We start from the raw sequence: 19,449 nt of genomic DNA, 5'->3' as shown, positions 1-19,449 counted from the left end.
CCATCTCAATTATGATATTTTTTTTATCTTGATAACATTATAAGTGGTTCTCAGAGAAGAGTACAAAATAATAAAAAGGGAGTTCATGACTCCTTTTAGGAGTTCTAACTGGAATATACAGTCGTGGCCAAAAGTTTTGAGAATTACATAAATATTAGTTTTCAAACAGTTTGCTGCTAAACTGCTTTTAGATCTTTGTTTCAGTTGTTAATGTGATGTACTGAAATATAATTACAAGCACTTCATACGTTTCAAAGGCTTTTATCGACAATTACATGACATTTATGCAAAGAGTCAGTATTTGCAGTGTTGGCCCTTCTTTTTCAGGACCTCTGCAATTTGACTGGGCATGCTCTCAATCAACTTCTGGGCCAAATCTTGACTGATAGCAACCCATTCTTTCATAATCACTTCTTGGAGTTTATCAGAATTAGTGGGTTTTTGTTTGTCCACCCGCCTCTTGAGGATTGACCACAAGTTCTCAATGGGATTAAGATCTGGGGAGTTTCCAGGCCATGGACCCAAAATTTCAACATTCTGGTCCCTGAGCCACTTAGTTATCACTTTTGCCTTATGGCACAGTACTCCATCGTGCTGGAAAATGCATTGTTCTTCACCAAACTGTTGTTGGATTGTTGGAAGAAGTTGCTGTTGGAGGGTGTTTTGGTACCATTCTTTATTCATGGCTGTGTGTTTGGGCAGAATTGTGAGTGAGCCCACTCCCTTGGATGAGAAGCAACCCCACACATGAATGGTGTCAGGATGCTTTACTGTTGGCATGACACAGGACTGATGGTAGCGCTCACCTTTTCTTCTCCGGACAAGCCTTGTTCCAGATGCCCCAAACAATCGGAAAGGGGCTTCATGACTTTGCCCCAGTCCTCAGCAGTCCATTCACTATACTTTCTGCTGAAGATCAATGTGTCCCTGATGTTTTTTTTTTTTTGAGAGAAGTGGCTTCTTAGCTGCCCTTCTTGACACCAGGCCATCTTCCAAAAGTCTTGGCATAGCATTGTGTAGCTTGCCATGCTTCCACATAACACAGTGCAACATGCTAGACGCTTCTCAGTCAAAAGATTCTGGCGATATGGTATTCTAGTGTGACTTATATAGGAAATCAACACAGCCCTTTATGGGGGGGGCTGAAATACCATTTGTCTTTGCAGGAACACATAAGTGAACCAATCTGTCACGGGTTTTGTTTTGTTCATGTTTCATGTCTTTTATTTTGTCATTTTGCTGTCATCCTTGCCCTCATGTGTTCTTTTAGTCCATGGGTCTTGTTCTCATTGGTTTGTCATGTGGTTTTCTGTACTGTTCATTCATTGGTTCCTGTTCCTTACTTGTGTTTGGTCATTGGAGAGCACCCAACCCCCCTAACCCCCCCCCCCCCCCCCCCCCCCGACGCATAAGATATAGAGTGCTGCAAGTATGACATCAGAACCCAGAATACTAATTTGCCGCTGGTTCCTTCTAGATTTTCCAATGGGGTTTTCCATTTTATACGTAAGATAAAGCCTGTGGTAAATATAACACAGACACAATATAATCAGAATATACCTGCCATACATTGTCAATTTGTATATTGTCAATCCTTACCCACCTATTTGTATTTTTTTGTATTTTTTATTCCTTATTGTGTTTTTTGTTCTGTCGCTGTTATGTTGCACTGCGGAGCTCTGTCACGAAAACAAATTCCTCGTATGTGTGAACATACCTAGATGTGCAATCGTTAGTGTACAGTGAGAAGAGCAGTGGGGAGAGAACACAGCCCTGGGGAGCTCCGGTGCTGATTGTACGGGTGCTGGATGTGTATTTTCCTAGTCTCACTAGCTGCTGCCTGTCTGTCAGGAAGCTGTTGATCCACTGACAGACGGAGGTGGGCACGGAGAGCTGAGTTAGTTTGGGCAAGAGGAGGTTTGGGTTGATCGTGTTGAAGGCAGAGCTGAAGTCCACAAACAGGATCCTCACATAGGTCCCCGGTCTGTCTAGGTGTTGCAGAACATAATGCAGTCCGATGTTTACTGCATCGTCCACAGACCTGTTTGCTCTGTAGGCTCTAGCAAGGGTCCAGTGATATCTTTCAGGTGGGCCAGCACCAGTTTTTCAAATGACTTCATGACTACAGACGTTAGAGCCACAGGCCTGTAGTCATTTAGTCCTGTAATTTTGGATTTCTTTGGGATAGGGATGATGGTGGAGCGTTTAACCCTCTGGAGTCTAAGGGTATTTTTGGGGCCTGGAGAAGTTTTGTCATGCTCTGACATTTGTGCTTTTTTCAGTTTCTTATAAATATCTAAATGGGTAAAGTCTAATCTCACTGTAATCAGCACAAACTGGGCTATAATAATATAAGAAATGCATGTATGTACATGATTGTGTTTTTGAGAAAAAAAATATTATGCGTGGTTAGTGAAAAACTAAAAATGTTAAAACACTTGAATAAGGCAAAAAAACACATAAAGAACAATGGTTCCCGGGATTTTTGAGAACTGGAGCTTGTAGCCTAGAATTTTTCTTTCTAAATGATGTGAAAATCATCTTGTTTACTCACTCACAGAGAACAATATATTGATTTAAATTTTCTAAGACACTTTTTGTTGGTAAAAGTCATATGCGAGTAGGCGTCAACTACCATGAATATCATTGTGATTTACACCTGAGAAGACAAAGACCTGCATAATGAGCTGCATAATGAGCCATTCAGTCATCTGTGCCACTGAGAGGAAGGAGTTACAAGAAAGAATGCAAGAACAAAATAAATCTATATAATTTTATGTTTGTAGTTTATTTAGAATATATTTAATTATCCCACAACATAATTTAATATCCACTTGGGGGAGCAGTTAAACAGTTTATTAGGAACAATCAAAGCTGACTTTCAAACAAATTGTTTGGCATCCTTACTCCAGTCACACAATCCTTCAGAATCCTTTTAACAATCTTATTTTCTACAAAAAAAACATTTATTGTTATTATTATTATCATTATTATTAATGTTGAAAAGAGCTGAGAATATTTTTCTGGGTTTTTAGGGGGAATAAATTGAAAGAAAAGCATGTTTTTACATTTGTTACAGTTATCTATTTGTTACATTTATATTATTTACATCAAGCTTTTGAATGGTATAGTATTGTATATTGTTATTGAAACTTCATAATGTTTCACTTGATTACTATACATTTAGTCAGGAATTATAGTTTGGAAAAAGTATTTGGAAAAAGTCTAACTAGTAAAATGTTTACACGTTATGTGAAAACTAGTACAAGTATATAAATAAATAAAAAGAGACTTACTCATGTTTATGATCTCTGCTGAATAAAGTGCTGCATTCTTTTTTTCTGAGGAAATCCATTTCTCAAATCCTCAACCACATGACATCTTTTTGGGGTGAATTATGTCTTATTCCTCTCATCGCGAAGCAAACAGTAAAATAAACACTTGAAGAACAGGCTCGCTGCTTTTTCTTCTGTTATGGGCGTATTCAAGCCGCGCGCTTCAGTTTGAATCTGAATAGCGCGTTCAGCGCGGGGGCGTGGTCACATTAGATATAATGAAGGGAGACTTGAAAAACAGACATCGCGTTGTTTTCATATGGATTACTTTATCACAGAATATCTGTTTTCGGCGGCACTTGTTTAGTTTAAAAATAGACATGTCAAGCTTTCTATAGATATCTCCCCCATGTATTTTCGTTGAGTATTCACGGAGTTACAGTTCATTTTAATGACTTGTTTGTAAATGAAGATAAGCGCAGACAAAGGCTGCAGACAGCACACCTTGTTCGTTATCTTTATTTTATAAGTGCACAAAGTTTTGTTGTCATTATGTCTGTATCCAAAAAAAAGTAGACCCTTTACAGATTCGATTGATGTATTGCTCTTATCTGTACGATTAAAACTGAAAGTGTAATTTAAGGTCTTTTCGGGGTTATCAGGAGAAAATGACTCAAAACGCGTATCCGCGTTAATCGACTCGAAAGGGTTAAAGCATGAAGGGACTTCGCACAGTTCCAGCGATCTGTTGAAGATCTGTGTGAAGATGGGGGCCAGCTGGTCAGCACAGGATTTCAGACAGGCTGGTGTAACGCAATCTGGGCCTGGTGCTTTTTTCCTTTTCTGCTTCCGTAAGACCTGGCGCACCGCATCCTCGCTGATCTGTATTGCAGGTGTGGGGGAGATGGGGTATGCAGGAGGTGTGAATGGTGAGAGCGCTTGATTGGAGAGTTGTTCAGGGTGGGTTGCAGGAGTTGTGAGTGGTATGAACAGTTGTTTGGAAAGGCATTCAGGGTTGGTTGCAGGAGTTGTGAATGGTGAGAGCGGTTGATTGGAGAGGTGATCAGGATGGGTTGCAGGAGCTGTGAATGGTGTGAACGGTTGTTTGGAGAGGCATTCAGGGTTGGTTGCAGGAGTTGTGAATGGTGTGAATGGTTGTGTGGGGAGGTGTTCAGGGCAGGTGATGGGTGTTCTTTCAAACCTGCAGTAAAACTCGTTCAGATCGTCTGCCAGTCGTTGATTCTCCACAGTGCTGGGGGGTGGTGTCTTGTAATTGGTGATCTTCTTTAGGCTTTTCCACACTGATGCGGAGTCGTTCAAAGTGAACTGAGTCCTTATTTTTTCAGAATAATTCCTCTTTGCCACTTTGATCTCCTTTTCCAGTGTGTATTTAGCCTGTTTATACAAGACATTGTCCCCCTTCCTGTAAGCATCTTCTTTGGCCTGAGCTGTCTGAGTTTTGCAGTGAACCACGGTTTGTCATTGTTGTAAATAGTTGAGTCTTGGTAGGAATACACATATCCTCACAAAAACTGATATATGATGTTACGGTCTCTGTGAGTTCATCCAGATCGGTGGCAGTAGCTTCAAAAACACTCCAATCAGTGAGGTCAAAACAAGATTGTAAATCCTGCTCTGCTTACACAGAAATAAGGCCGTCTTGGCAAGTATTTACATAAAGACGGTTATGTGTAGGAAATCGGATATGTGTTAGTATCTTGTATATGGTCTTTAAGACTAATGCAAATACCTGCTGCTGTCTGTGTCATTACTGTCAAACAAAAGTCAAAAGACAGAGTCAATATCAATCACTGCTCTTGACAGAAGAAATTTAGTAGCTTTATTAAGAATCAATGTATGTTTAATTCATACAGTTAAGATTATACAGTGTTTTAAAGTTTAACTCAGGTTTTAATGACCATTTTGGCAACTGATTATTTAATGCACCACTGTGTTTTAAGTCAATATGTTCGTTTGACTCTGGATATTCTCAATAGTACAAAATTGTGGATATTGTGATTCAGATTGTAGATCGTAATTGCATTTTATAACCCCTACTGTAAGTAAAACATAATTCTAGTTTTAGGCCAAAAAACCCTGTTTCCCATTTGTGGCTCACTTTAAAACATTAAACAAATATATCAAGCACAAAATACAGTAATTCCAAGCAATCACCGAAAAACATTTTTGTAAACAGTGACCCTACTAAGTTGCTTAAAGTTGTTTTACAGATAAATATACATATTTATTTTTATGTGAAGAAAAGTTACTGGAGGATTTTTCCATAAGCTTTAGTGCTCCTCACCCAAGTCATGACACAGACCAGCGATCTGAACACACAGGAAATCCTGTTTGGTGATTTTGAGCTCTGGTTGATTGTCATGAAGAATCTTCACCAGACGTCCTGCTAAATACGCCACACTAACACACACACACACCCACACAACATACCTTTACTGTTTACTTCAAGATCAAAAACATGGAATCTAATAAAAATATTAAATATATTATTTGTTTTTATTTTATTATGATCATTAACCAACAACAGAGAACCATGAATGTGTTATCGAATTATTAAAATATGAACTTAAATAGCCTACTAAAATGTCAGCTCTGAATATAATAATATCTCACCCAAGTGAGTGTTCAAAGCGATTGTGGGAAGCACCCGGATACACCAGATATGTTCCTCCTAGCTGTTTGATGTGTCTCAGTCTCTGAAACTGAGGAGTATCTGTGATCTTCACCAACAGGGGGTGCAGCTCAATGTGACCATGGATGGGGTCGTTGTAGATCTACAATATACAAAACAATATGCAATGTAATTTGCAACTCATCATGTTCAAATCCATGTCACTGATCAAAGTAATTTTGTGTCCCATAAAATCACTTTAGAGGATTAAATAGATCTCGTTCACAAAGTATTTCATAAGAGAAATTGAAATTGCGTTACTCTCAGTCCCTTGGTGCATACAGATAACACTAACATGTAAAAAAAAAGATAAGTAAAGCAGGACAAGATAGAGTGGCAGATAGAGTGCAAACTAGTGAAGTGGGAGGGGAGGGAGGGGTGCAAGGTCTGGAGGGAGTTCAGCTTCCTGACAGCGTGATGAATGAAGCTGTGTGACGGGTGGGATCCCCTGCAATGCAGAGGGCTTTAAGGGTGAGACGGGGTCCATGCAGAGTGTGCACTCTCCTGAAGTCAACAACAATCTCCTTCATCTTCTCCCATTCCGAGAGAGATTGATGTCACTGCACCACCTGGCCAGGCGACTCACGTCGCTCCTGTAGTTTGTCTCATCTCTGTCTCACCACAGTCGTGTCATACGAAACTTAATAAAGAGGTTAGAGTTATGTGACGGTGTGCAATCATGGGTCAGCAGAGTGAAAAGGAGGGGGCTCAGCACACATCATTGAGGGGCCCCAGTGTTCAGTGTGATGGTGCTGGATGTGTTGCTGCCGACCCGTACTGCCTGAGGTCTTCCAGTCAGAAAGTCAAACAGCCAGCTGCACAGCGAAGTATTGATCCCCCGCTAGACCGGTTTGTGGATAAGCTGTTGAGAGATGATTGTGTTGAATGCTAAACTGAAGTCTATGAACAGCATTCTAACGTATGAGTCTTTTTTTTGTCCAGATGTGTGAGTGCTGAGTGAAGGGTAGTGTTGATGGCATCATCGGTCGAGCAGTTGGACTGATTTGCAAACTGGAAGGGGTCTAAGGAGTGGGGGAGAGTGGGGGAGGGTGGGGAGGGTGGGGAGGGCAGCCTTGATGTGGTGCATGATTAGCCGTTCAAAGCACTTCATGAGAACAGGGGTAAGTGCAACTGGACGTTAGTCATTGAAGCAGGATGGAGACGGCTTCTTCGGGACTGGAATTATGGTGGCAGCTTTGAAGCATGTGGGGACAACAGCCTGACTAAGCAAGATGTTGAAATTGTCTGTGAAGACTTCAGTGCCCAAAGCCCGCCGCCGTATGACTTACCTCCCATGACGAGAACTCTGTCTGCTCGATAGCATGTCAGTTGATGGAGCTAAAAAGCGCAGTCCGGAACACTATTGCTGAGCCATGTTTCCGTGAACACAAAAACACAACAGTCTCTTACAGTCCTCTAAGTTGAGCGTAGTAATCGGATGTAGTCCAGTTTATTGTCCAAAGAGTGTAGGTTAGCCAGTACGATGGTGGGGATAGCTGAATTGTGTGGGTTAGCCGTTAGCCTAGCCCTGATACCTCCACGCTTACCCCTCTCCTGTTACCTCTTAGGGTTAGGGTTAGGGTCTCCGGAGCAGACCGAGATCAGAATCAGAATCAGAAAGAGCTTTATTGCCAAGTATGCTTGCGCATACAAGGAATTTGTTTTAGTGACATAAGCTTCCAGTGCACAAAGACAACAACACACAGACAAAAAAAAAAAAAAAAAGGAGAATTACAAATTGGCAAATAAATAAGTGTATAAACAATTGTGCTATAAATGATAATGGAATAGGATTAATTGAGATGCAGGAATGTTCTAGGATGGAGGGGTAACAAATAAATATAAGGATATTGCACATTTTTTTGCATAAGCATAAGTTTAAGTGGGAAACATTTAACTGTTCATGAGGTAGATTGCCTGGGGGAAGAAACTATTCTTGTGCCTTGCTGTTCTGGTATTTGCGGCTCGGAGGCGCCGGCCAGATGGCAAAAGTTCAAAGATGGGGTGACTTGGATGTGAGGGATCCAGAGTGATTTTCTGAGCCCTTTTCCTCACTCTGGATGTGTACAGTTCTTGGAGGGTGCGCAGGGGAGCACCAATAATCCTTTCAGCAGTCCGAACAGTTCTCTGTAGTCTTCTGATATCTGATTTTGTAGCTGAACCAAACCAGACAGTAATTGAAGTACACAGGACTGACTCAATGATGGCTGAGTAGAACTGTTTCAGCAGCTCCTGTGGCAGGTTAAACTTCCTCAGCTGGCGAAGGAAGTACAACCTTTGTTGGGCTTTTTTCACAATGGAGTCAATGTGATTGTCCCACTTCAGGTCCTGAGAGATGGTGGTTCCCAGGAATCTGAATGACTCCACTGCAGCCACAGTGCTGTTCATGATGGTGAGTGGGGAAAGTGCAGTGGGGTTTCTCCTAAAGTCCACAATCATCTCCACTGTTTTGAGCGTGTTCAGCTCCAGGTTGTTAAACCCTGCAGCTCTTCGGCGTGTGCAGAGTTTAACTCTAAAAATGTGGTTCTGCCAACATCCAGCAGAAACTCACGACTGTAGGTACGCTTAAATACCGGTAGATGAAGACGTAAAAAAACACTGCGACTCACAAGACAAAAAAACAAAAAAACACCGTTCTTACAGGAGAGAGAGAAGCCTCTGCGTGTGCATGCGGCACCATCTTGGGTGAGCTACATGATATGACTGTCTTTATGAATAAATCATTGAATCAGTCACTCAACTGGTTCTTCTGAAGCAGTGATTCATTGGCTCATTCGGGTATTAGATTTGTTTGTTGAGTTTTGTTTTGTCGGTGGAGCAGAAATACAAGTTAAGCACACATTTCAGCATTTTCTCAATTAATTGTCTTTTTTTCAAACAAAAGTGAATAGTACATTCATCATAGGTTTATGAAAAACAAGACTTTACATTTCAGTTCGATGGTTAAGAATTACAATCTACATTTACTACATAGCTTATCATCAGTGCTGCTAAACTTGTGTGTTTCTTCATGGAATGAAGAGGCAGAATTGTTACATGAGTAGTGTTTACCTTCATTTGTTCTTTTGAGAAGTCTAAGGAGTACTTCTTCAGGATCTCCTGCAATTCATCCTTGATAATCTCCCATAACTGTTGTTTTTCAGCCTCTGGAAAGGCACAATATTTAATATCATCAGTGTCAAATATATGTCTTAAATAATTCATGTTTCCTCAGTTTGCAAACACAACTGATCATTTTAGTAATGCATCTAGATGTACAGGGTAAGATATTCCAGAAAAGTGGCTTAAATTTGTGTTCATTTCACCACTAATATAAATTTGCCTGTACAAAATGTAAGCTGTAAATGTTCTTTCAGTTGTGGGACTAGTTTTAGGAAAGTAGTTCACGCAGATTAAGTTCTGGTTATACCCTTCCCTTATGAAAATTAACCATGGCTTTACTACAGTAAAAGTGTAGTAACCACGTTTGTTTGGTGTATTGATTACCATTTGTATAAGCACAGATTTATTACAAATACCATGGTAAAACTATAGGTAGCGTAGCAAAACAGTGGTACATTTGTGGTTACCATGGTTTGATGACAGTAACCAGTTTTTTTTTTTGTAGTAGTAGTAAAACCATGGTTAATTTTCGTAAGGGTTCTAAGCTTCTTTGGATGGATTTTTCTCTTTGTAAACTGTTGGCCTGTCCAAATACCCACACTTGTGGTCTTGGCCCCTTGAGAGCATGTACACAAAACAGGAAGTAAGTGTGCAAGACTGTCCCAGGTCTTAAAAAATGTCAAGAGCCCTTAACACAGACTAAATTCAATCTTGAAATCAAAGTGGTTTAGAGTGGTGCATATATGACGTCAGAACCCAGAAGACTGCTTATTCATTTAAGATTTTCCTCAATCAATTCTGTGAGTAAAATAAAACCTGTGGTAAATATAACTTGACAATACTTTGACATTTTGTTCTACAACGTAAATTACAGACACCCATACTGAAAACGCAAATTCTGAAGCATTTATGTTTATTTTACAGATACATATTTTTGTAAGATATGTGAAAAACAGGTGGTGCCACATGTATAGATGAACAGCTGATCTGTGTTTGGCTTTCCACTGTGAACTTTTTCAAAGTTAAGAAGCTGAAACTTCAATGCAAACGGAGATATAGTCTTTTAAAATTCTATCAGTTTAATGCCTGCAAAAATGGCTGGTAGGAACTACAACAAGTTACTTCCCGGGTTCATGACATCACAAACACAGATAAACCCCACCCCTGGAAAAAGGTAGCAAAGGGGACAAGGCCATGCCGCACTGCTTTAGTGAAGAGGAAGAGAAAACTAGAGGTGCATGTAAAAATCTATTCATATCTGAATCGCGATTCTGTCTTCTAACAATTCGAATGGATTCACAAGTTTCAAAATCAATGTTCAAAAACAGCGGTTCTTAGACTGTTCCTCACGCCGCACTGCTCTACATCTCTCTCTCTCTCTCTCTCTCTCTCTCTCTCTCTCTCTCTCTCTCTCTCATTCAGCTCAGCTCCAGCAATGAACTGTTCCAGTTATACACTTATTTTCACAGCTATGAGAAGCGTTTAACATGGAAGCATCCTGTTATTAGCTATTCATTCTTTTATTTGTTCATTTGCCTTTTTCTCTTGAGTTTTTGTAACAATCTAATGTAAGGCTATTATCTACAGTTGGATGTGAATTACTGATCAAAATGGAAATCACACTTTTCTGAACAAGACATATCAACACCTCAGTAAAATATTAATCTTTGGTGTGTTCTGTACAGTGTTGGGCAGAAACGCGTTACTGTAATTTGATTACTTTTTTAGTAACTGAGTAATTTAACGCATTATAATTTAAAAAAATAGTCATTACTGGTTCTGTATAAGTGTTGTTGTTTTTTTTTTTGTAACACTTTACATTAAGGTTCCCTTCATAAAGTGTTTATAAAAGTGTTCATAAATGACTAATAACTCATTTACAAATGCATTATAAATCATTAATAAGCAGTTATAAATGCATGAATAAAAAGGGGAATTTAATGCAATACTTGCCAAATAGTGAACCATTTTTAACTCCCATAATATAAATGATATTATAATGATAATATAAAACAAACAGGGTGTGCTGTCTTGGTCTGTGTGATCTTTATTTTGAAATGCGTCACTAAAATTAACTGAAATTCAGCAAATACTCGACAAAGAGACATGAGAGATATATCTGTAGAAAGTTTGACATGTCTACTTTTAAACGAAGCAAATATTCTGTGATAAAGTAATCCATATGGAACCAACGTGATGTCCAGACTTTCCCGTCTGGCTTCATTACCTCTAATTAGATCATTCCCAAGTGCTGAGCATGCTATTCATATTACAATAGTCCATGTGAGACGTGCAGCGTTTAAACATATCATAGCAAACAAAGCAGCAAGTCTTTTCCTCAAGTTCATCTCGGCTTCTGTTCGTTTCTGGAAGAAGACATGTTGTGAGGAATAAGATAGAATTTCCCTCAAGAAGACACACTGAGAGGAATAAGACATAAGTTACCTCAAGAAGACATGCTGAGAGAATGTTTAGACAAAACTTTACTACTGTCTCTGCTCGCATAGATCTTTATAACATGCTTAACAATAATAGCCTTATTTATTAACCCAGATATAAAATGTTTTTGTATTGTAAAATAGGCCTACTAAGCATGCTTGTGTTTATGACTAAATAAGCTTCTCTTTGCGAATATCTTCTCTGGTGTAAATGTTTTGAATGTGTTACACTCGGTCAAGTAAGCTGTAAATAAGTGATCCATCAACAGTCATATAAGTGCGTCCTTTCTTTTCAGTGATGCAATTTATTAGCATGTTATGCATCTTGTGGTAATTGCTAAGAGCTGTTTAAATTTTCAGGAGTGTGGCTGCATCATCGGCATCTTGCTCAAGAAAGACGAGTGTCGCTGAAAAATCATACTGAGTAAGTGCACAGTATAGTAATTGTACTTTTTATTATGCCTAGACTATATGTTAATATTATTTGTGGTTGATAGTGTTAAAAAAACGATTGTTTTTAAAATTATTTTAGAACTGAATACACCACTCTTGCCTTCACCTGCATTTCACACAGGAAGGGGACGCTCGTTCAGTTTTCAACTCCATTCAGAATCTTTCAGTAAGTGTGCATTCACTATTTTACAGATGTTACTTTCATTTGATTTATTCACTGCATGGTAAAATACGCTACAATTTGCTATGTGGTAATTGTTTTCTTTGTTTCGATAAATTAGTATTAGTATCAGTGAACATCACAATTATGTTAATAATGTAGTTTGTGTAAACAGCAAGCTTACATTTTTATTTCAGATGTGATAATAAAAGTGCAAAAGAACCTGTTCCAAAGAGAGCCAAAGCAAAACAGCCCACTCGGTCATGGAAAACAGAGACTGATGTTGACATGTTTCACAGACTCTGAGATTCCTGCCTATGTGACCATGTGATGCACACTCCCATGAGTCTCTTCAAAATGTTGTTCTAGTTTCCTTCCACTGTTTTGGATATTTTGGATATTGCACCCATGACCTCTTGACTCTTGTGTAGTTCTTTTGTTTGTTGGTTTGTTTGTTTGTTCCTGATAAACTGTTTAACTGCACTCACAAGTGAATCCCGAGTTATTTTATGTGATATTTATTTATATATATTCCAAATAAACTACAAAAAAACGTAAATATTATAAAAATTTAATTATATTCGAATTTAAAAGGTATAATTTCAGTTATGGGAAAAAAAGCTTTTGGTTTTTCTCCTGAGGCCACAAGAAGGCACATCGTGCAAAATATTATGCACGTTTCTTCAAAGCGTAATAAAAAAATACTACTATCTTTGAAAAAAAAGTGCACATTGTTTATAAAATAATGTTTATAAACAATATATAACTAATAAAGTTGCTTAAACAATTAGAAAAAAACAGCAACATATATATATATATATATATATATATATATATATATATATATATATATATATATATATATATATATATATATATACATATATATATAATAGAAAGGACCGATAACCAATCACAAAGGGTAGGCTTCTTTCATCATTTAAAAACATGAGATACAGTGGGATGAGGAAAACCATCATAAAGTCTTTAAGATGTGTTTTTTTAAAGTTGAACTTACATTAATTTTATATGGATTTCGAAACATGCCGCTTTCTTGTGCTAGATGCAAGTACAATGCTGATAGATGTCCATCTAAAAAATGTGATAAATAGGCGTTCTGTGTGAATGGCTTGGTTTTAGTTTTGACGTAAACAACATCTTCTTCACATTGATGCTCTCGTTTTCCACAATATATTGAATGAACGACAGAGCATCGCTGCATCTAGTGGGTTCAACTGGATAGGCTAACAAATGCATTAAAATGCAATGACACTTACTGTACATCATCGTCGCATTTCGTGCGCCACTGATAAGGCTGCTTGATGGCTAAAATTAGAATGCAACAGTTTTTCATTCTAATGAGGATTTTTTTTAATTCAACGAATATTCAATATATATATATATATTTTTTTTGACAGCCCTAATTCCCTCTCAGTCACATACCTGACTGAAAGGCTCATTATGCAGCTCATTTTGTGGGCCATTGTCTTCATAGATGTGAATCACAGGATAACGCATGAACATTCATGCCCTCATTCGATAAAAAAGCTTCTTTTAAAAATAAGTTTTGTGTTAGGACTGTTCCAATGTGCTCTGAAGTGAAATGTTAATCTCACGTAAGTGTTTACTGATTTTACTGGTAAACTAACTGTGACATTGCAGACTGTGTTTTTCAAGTGTTGATAATTATAAATGCAACACTTTTGTTTTTGCCCCCATTTTTCATGAGTGAACTCAATGATCTAAGACTTTTTTATGTACACAAAAGGCCTATTTCTCTCAAATATTGTTCACAAATCTGTCTAAATCTGTGTTAGTGAGCACTTCACCTTTGCCGAGATAATCCATCCACCTCAAAGGTGTGGCATATCAAGATGCTGATTAAACAGCATGATTATTGCACAGGTGTGCCTTAGGCTGACCACAATAAAAGGCCACTCTAAAATGTGTAGTTTTACTGTATTGGGGGGTCCGGAGGGGTCCGAAACCAGTCAGTATATGGTGTGACCACCATTTGTCTCATGCAGTGCAAAATATCTCCTTCGCGTGGAGTTGATCAGGTTGTTGATTGTGGAATGTTGGTCCACTCCTCTTCAATGGCAGTGCAAAGTTGCTGGATATTAGCAGGAACTGGAACACACTGTCATATACGCTGATCCAGAGTGTCCCAAACATGCTCAATGGGTGATATCTCTGGTGAGTATGTTGGCCATGCAAGAACTGGGATGTTTTCAGCTTCCAGGAATTGTGTACAGATCCTTGCAACATGGGGCCGTGCATTATCATGCTGCAACATGAGGTGATGGTCGTGGATGAATGGCACAACAATGGGCCTCAGGATCCCATCACAGTATCTCTGTGCATTCAAAATGGCATCAATAAAATGCACCTGTGTTCATTGTCCGTAACATTCGCCTGCCCATACCATAACCCCACTGCCACCATGGGCCACTCGATCCACAACGTTGACATCAGCAACACGCTCATCCACACGACACCATACATGCTGTCTGCCATCTGCCCTGTACAGTGAAAACCGGGATTCATCCAAGAGAAAACTTTTCCAAAGTGCCAGACACCATTGAATGTGAGTATTTGCCTACTCAAGTCGGTTATGACGATGAACTGCAGTCAGGTCGAGACTCCGATGAGGACAACGAGCATGCAGCTGAGCTTCCCTGAGACGGTATCTGACAGTTTGTTCAGAAATTATTTGGTTGTGCAAACCGATTGTTGCAGCAGCTGTCCGGGTGACTGGTCTCAGATGATCTTGGAGGTGAAGATGCTGGATGTGGACGTCTGTGGTTGTGAGGCCAGTTGGATGTACTGCAAAATTCTCTGAAACGCATTTGGAGACGGCTTATGGTAGAAAAATGAACATTCAATTCATGGGCAACAGCTCTGGTGGACATGCCTGCAGTCAGCATACCAATTGCATGCTCCCTCAAGACTTGCGACATCTGTGGCATTGTGCTGTGTGATAAAACTGCACATTTTAGAGTAGCCTTTTACTGTGGTCAGCCTAAGGCACACCTGTGCAATAATCATGCTAATCAGCATCTTGATATGCCACACCTGCGAGGTAGATGGATTATCTCAGCAAAGAAGTGCTCACTAACACAGATTTAGACAGATTTGTGAACTGTATTTAAGAGAAATAGGCCTTTTGTGTAAATAGAAAAAGCCTTAGATCTTTGAGTTCAGCTCATGAAAAATGGGGGCAAAAACAAAAGTGTTGCATTTATAATTTTGTTCAGTGTATTTAGGTGCCTTTATTGTGCTTGCATTTATCAAATATTTTTGTCATATAGATGTGATGCTTAGTTTTAATTTGGTGGAATACTAGATTTTTTTTCTTTTTTTCTGAATTGTTTAATGTGTGTTTACTTGTATAATCAACTTTTCGTGTGCAGTTATGCTCAGGAATGTTGTTTCAAATGAATTGTTTTAATATTAATATAAAATACAATTATTTCAAATTGTTTCAAATGTGCATCAACAATAAAACACATTTTACCAGAAAAAAATAATAATAATAATAATTACCTTTCAGTGTGTGCATTAATAATAAATAAATTATTATTGTTTTCACTTTCACAGGTTAACATTTATAACTCATTAATAAATGGTACACAGGTGTCCACTTTACATTGTTCACTTTCACAAGTTATTAACATTTATAACTCATTAATAAATGGTTCACAGGTGCCCACTTCAAGGTTTATTTTCACAGGCTATTAAAGTTTAAACTCATTAACAAATGGTTCATAGCTGTTCACTTTGCATTAAGTTACACTTTCACAGGTTATTAACATTTATAACTCATTAATAAATGGTTCACAGGTGTTCACTTTACATTACGATTCACTTTCACATGTTATTAACGTGTATAACTTATTAATAAATTATTTACCTTAAGGTTCAGAGGTAACTAATATTGGAATAACTATTGTTGATATTTCATCAAGTCATGATTGTGATTTTTTTTTTCCACCCCTAAATAAAGTTTCATCATTTCATCTTGATAAACAAAATATGCTTCTAATCGGTTTTCTGAATAGGAATCATGAACGTTTGCAGCGTATCATGGGTAAGATGCAGAGTGGATTCTGGTAAGAAAAATTGTACAAATAGTGACATGAGATATAAATGAGAGAATACTAAATACAACACCCTTCAGTATCACTATAAAGGTCTATTTTTGCTTCATCATGAAATAAATCAGATATCCCATTTTGAGTGAAAAAAAGTATTAATAAATATATTTATTAAGCCTTCATAATATGTGAGATAAAAAATTGTGCACTATTTGGCAGGTATTGCATTAAAATCACCCTTTTTATTCTGTTCTAATCTTGAAATCAGAGCTGTTTAGATTGGTGCAGGTATGACGCCAGAACCCGAAGACTACTGCGCTGCTTATTTTCTTAAGATTTTCCTATGGGGTTTATAATAACATAGTTTATGTTTTTTTTTTTTTTCTTCTTCTTCTTCAATTAGTTGAGTAAAATAAAACCTGTGGTAAACATAACTTGACAATACTTTGAAACTTTGTTCTACAACATAAATTAAACACACCCATTCTGAAAATTTTGAAGCAGTTTTGTTTATTTTTGAAAATGTATTTTTCTAATAAGCAACTTGAAAAGTCACTTTGGGATGTGAGTGTGTGCAGTTTACATTGTACATCAAAATTTCAAAGTATCATCGAGTTGAACAAAAGGCCTTATTTTACTCATAAATATTCTAGGCTAAACGTATACCATTACACATCATGTTCATGAATTCATGTGCCCCAAAAATCACAAAAACATCCCACTGTAAGTTAAATTCGTTCAAAGATGAGTGTATTTTGTACAATATTTGCAAATGCTTTTTATGACATAATTAAAAGTAACACAATTACTAAATTTACATTGATAAGTTTACTTACAGACATTAATGAGTTTATTTTAAAATGCAACATACTGAAAATCTAAATAAAGCTCTGTAAACATCTTTTACATCACTCGAAAGTATGTCTTATCAGGTAATGAAAAGTTCTACACACACTTCTGATCTCCTCGCCTACTTGAACACTTGGACCAAATACAGGAAAGACGCCATATAAGTGGACAAGGGCAAAGACTAAAATGTGGGTATTTGGATGTGCCCTGTAAGCTATCTTTATTTCCTTACTAAATCGCCTTTACTATCTTTATGTGACAGTTAATGTGATAACAGCAGCTGAAAGACTGAATATATGTTGCTTAATTTTTAATCAATCTAATGCTTTGTAGACTATTTTGAAAACAAAAACACTGGTTAGTCTCATTATAATGTCTGATTTGTTTCAACTTGCCCATTTAACTCGGATTCTTGGTTGTTAGAATATTTGTTTCAGAATGTTCATTTGTCGTGTCATCTCAAGTTAAGACAAGTTGTGATATTAAGAAATAAATAACTTTATTTACGTGTATTAATTAAACATCTTATACTTTAACTATAATCATGTGCTGAACAGAACTTGAACTCCTGGTTTGTTAATCATAGTTTTGGAAGTAGCAGATACAAAATTACTCTAATCACGAATGCACATTACATTTACATTCACACACAACACGTCTGCCTTCCCTTACCTTCACTTGCTTCATAGGACTTTTTTAGATCCTGGAGACTTTTCCTGTGATCAGAGAGAGTTTTTCTGGTTTGCTCAGATCGAGGCATCTTCTCTTTTATCTTCTTTCTTTCTTTGGGTTGTTAAAAACTCTAATGTGGCTTTAAAGATCTGTAGAACTGCTTACAGATTTCATAGATCTAACAGCTCAACTCACTGAAATGAATGTTCAACAAAGTCGTTATAAGGGTGTGTCTCAGACAAATGTTTAGCTTGTTCACTGGCATGAGACACATTAGATGGACTGCTAATGACAATACTATGAAATAAATAACTGAGAGTTGAACAATACTTCATAAAGATATTTTGTATTTATTCGTCTTCCAGTTATAGGTTTTGATAGGTGAGCCTGTTTGTCAACTATACACAAATGTAATACAAATATCACATAATAAGGACTAAAGGAATAATTCACAAAAATAAATAAATGAAAAATAAATGTACTGCCTCAATGTTTTTTCATACCTGAAAGGCTTTATTTATTCTGTGGAAAAGTGATTTTGAGAAATTACACCTCAAAATCACTTTTAGATCCAAATACTAAATGTATATATGTAACATATGTGTAATGTATGGTGGGTTAATTAATTTTTTTTTCATGTTTAATGTAATTGATTTTGACATGTTTTTTCCTTGTGTGTGTCATGCTTTTGTCAGATTTTTCAGGTGTATCTTGTTAGTAAATGTGACAGGTGCCTTGAAAAACATAAAACAAAGCAACACCCCTGTGAAATACGCAGCTGAGCAGGTTCAAACTGTAAGGTGTGGAAAGGTTGTGTCTGTAATTATAACACATATTTCTTTTCTTTTTTTTTATCAATAGCTCTTCGGTTAATCGCATGCAGGAGATTCTATTATTAGCTTGTCATTCTTTTCATTCAGATTAAACAAACAGGGCTTGGTTTCTTTTGACTAAATGTTCATAAGAACAATACAAAACATTCTGTGTTTTAAAGCAGCTGAATCCAGTGGACCCGGTTTTTATATTTAATGCAGGAACAGGTGAACAGCTGATCTGTGTGCATATTTCTCATAAACACTTTCAGTTCCATGACTTTGTGTTTTGTGTCATTGTCAGTAAATTTGACCTAATTATTATTATATTAAATAATTAGAGAGAAAGAAAAAGAAAAAAAGAAGAAAAAAACATTCTGTATTTTGCAGAAGACAAAAGTGAAGTGTCAGTAGTGTGTCTTTTGTAAATATTGAGCAAATATCCATATTAATTGTGTCTAGATGAAGGCATTCCTCCTGGAACAGAGCTAACACGGGTTTGGAAGGTATTCATTTCATACTCTGTGACAGCTTATTTAATGTAAAAACTATACATTGGATTTAATGAATAAGTTACATGTACAACAAACTAATGTCCTAGTGCAGGGCTATTCAATTACAAATTCAATTGGGCCAGATTTTAAAACCAAGAAGGTTAGCTGGGCCAGTTATTTCAGCGGCGAAATAAACTCGTAATGACACATTTCAAAACCAACACAAACAAATGTATTGAATACATGTAAGGTTTATTCATTGTTTCTCTTTTAACTTTGGTCAGTTTGCATATCAAAAGGTGCATACAAATACAATAAACGAGCTAACTGAACAGAATCTGAGGTAGCCCCTAATTTTTCCACTTACAAAAAAAAAAAAAAAAAAAAAACTGACCTAAGCATCTC

At 37.3% G+C, this 19,449-nt stretch overlaps 1 protein-coding gene across 1 annotated transcript in view; it reads right to left on the bottom strand.

Moving 5' to 3' along the window:
- LOC132142075 (deoxynucleoside triphosphate triphosphohydrolase SAMHD1-like) overlaps positions 1 to 17,826 on the bottom strand; it is a 29,444-nt gene extending 11,618 nt beyond the window's left edge. The window contains exons 1-4 of the mRNA XM_059551713.1: positions 17,739 to 17,826; positions 9,019 to 9,113; positions 5,910 to 6,070; positions 5,581 to 5,696 (exon numbers count right to left, since the gene is read on the bottom strand). Coding sequence (XP_059407696.1) covers positions 5,581 to 5,696; positions 5,910 to 6,070; positions 9,019 to 9,113; positions 17,739 to 17,826 — 460 coding nt within the window. The remainder of the gene's footprint in view (positions 1 to 5,580; positions 5,697 to 5,909; positions 6,071 to 9,018; positions 9,114 to 17,738) is intronic.
- Between the last annotated feature and the right edge of the window lie 1,623 nt (positions 17,827 to 19,449).

The sequence above is a fragment of the Carassius carassius genome, chromosome 6 (genome assembly GCF_963082965.1).
Source record: "Carassius carassius chromosome 6, fCarCar2.1, whole genome shotgun sequence".
In the NCBI taxonomy this organism is placed as follows: Eukaryota; Metazoa; Chordata; class Actinopteri; order Cypriniformes; family Cyprinidae; genus Carassius; species Carassius carassius.
The sequence above is the reverse complement of the archived record's forward strand: the minus strand, read 5'-3'. Positions and strand labels throughout refer to the sequence as shown.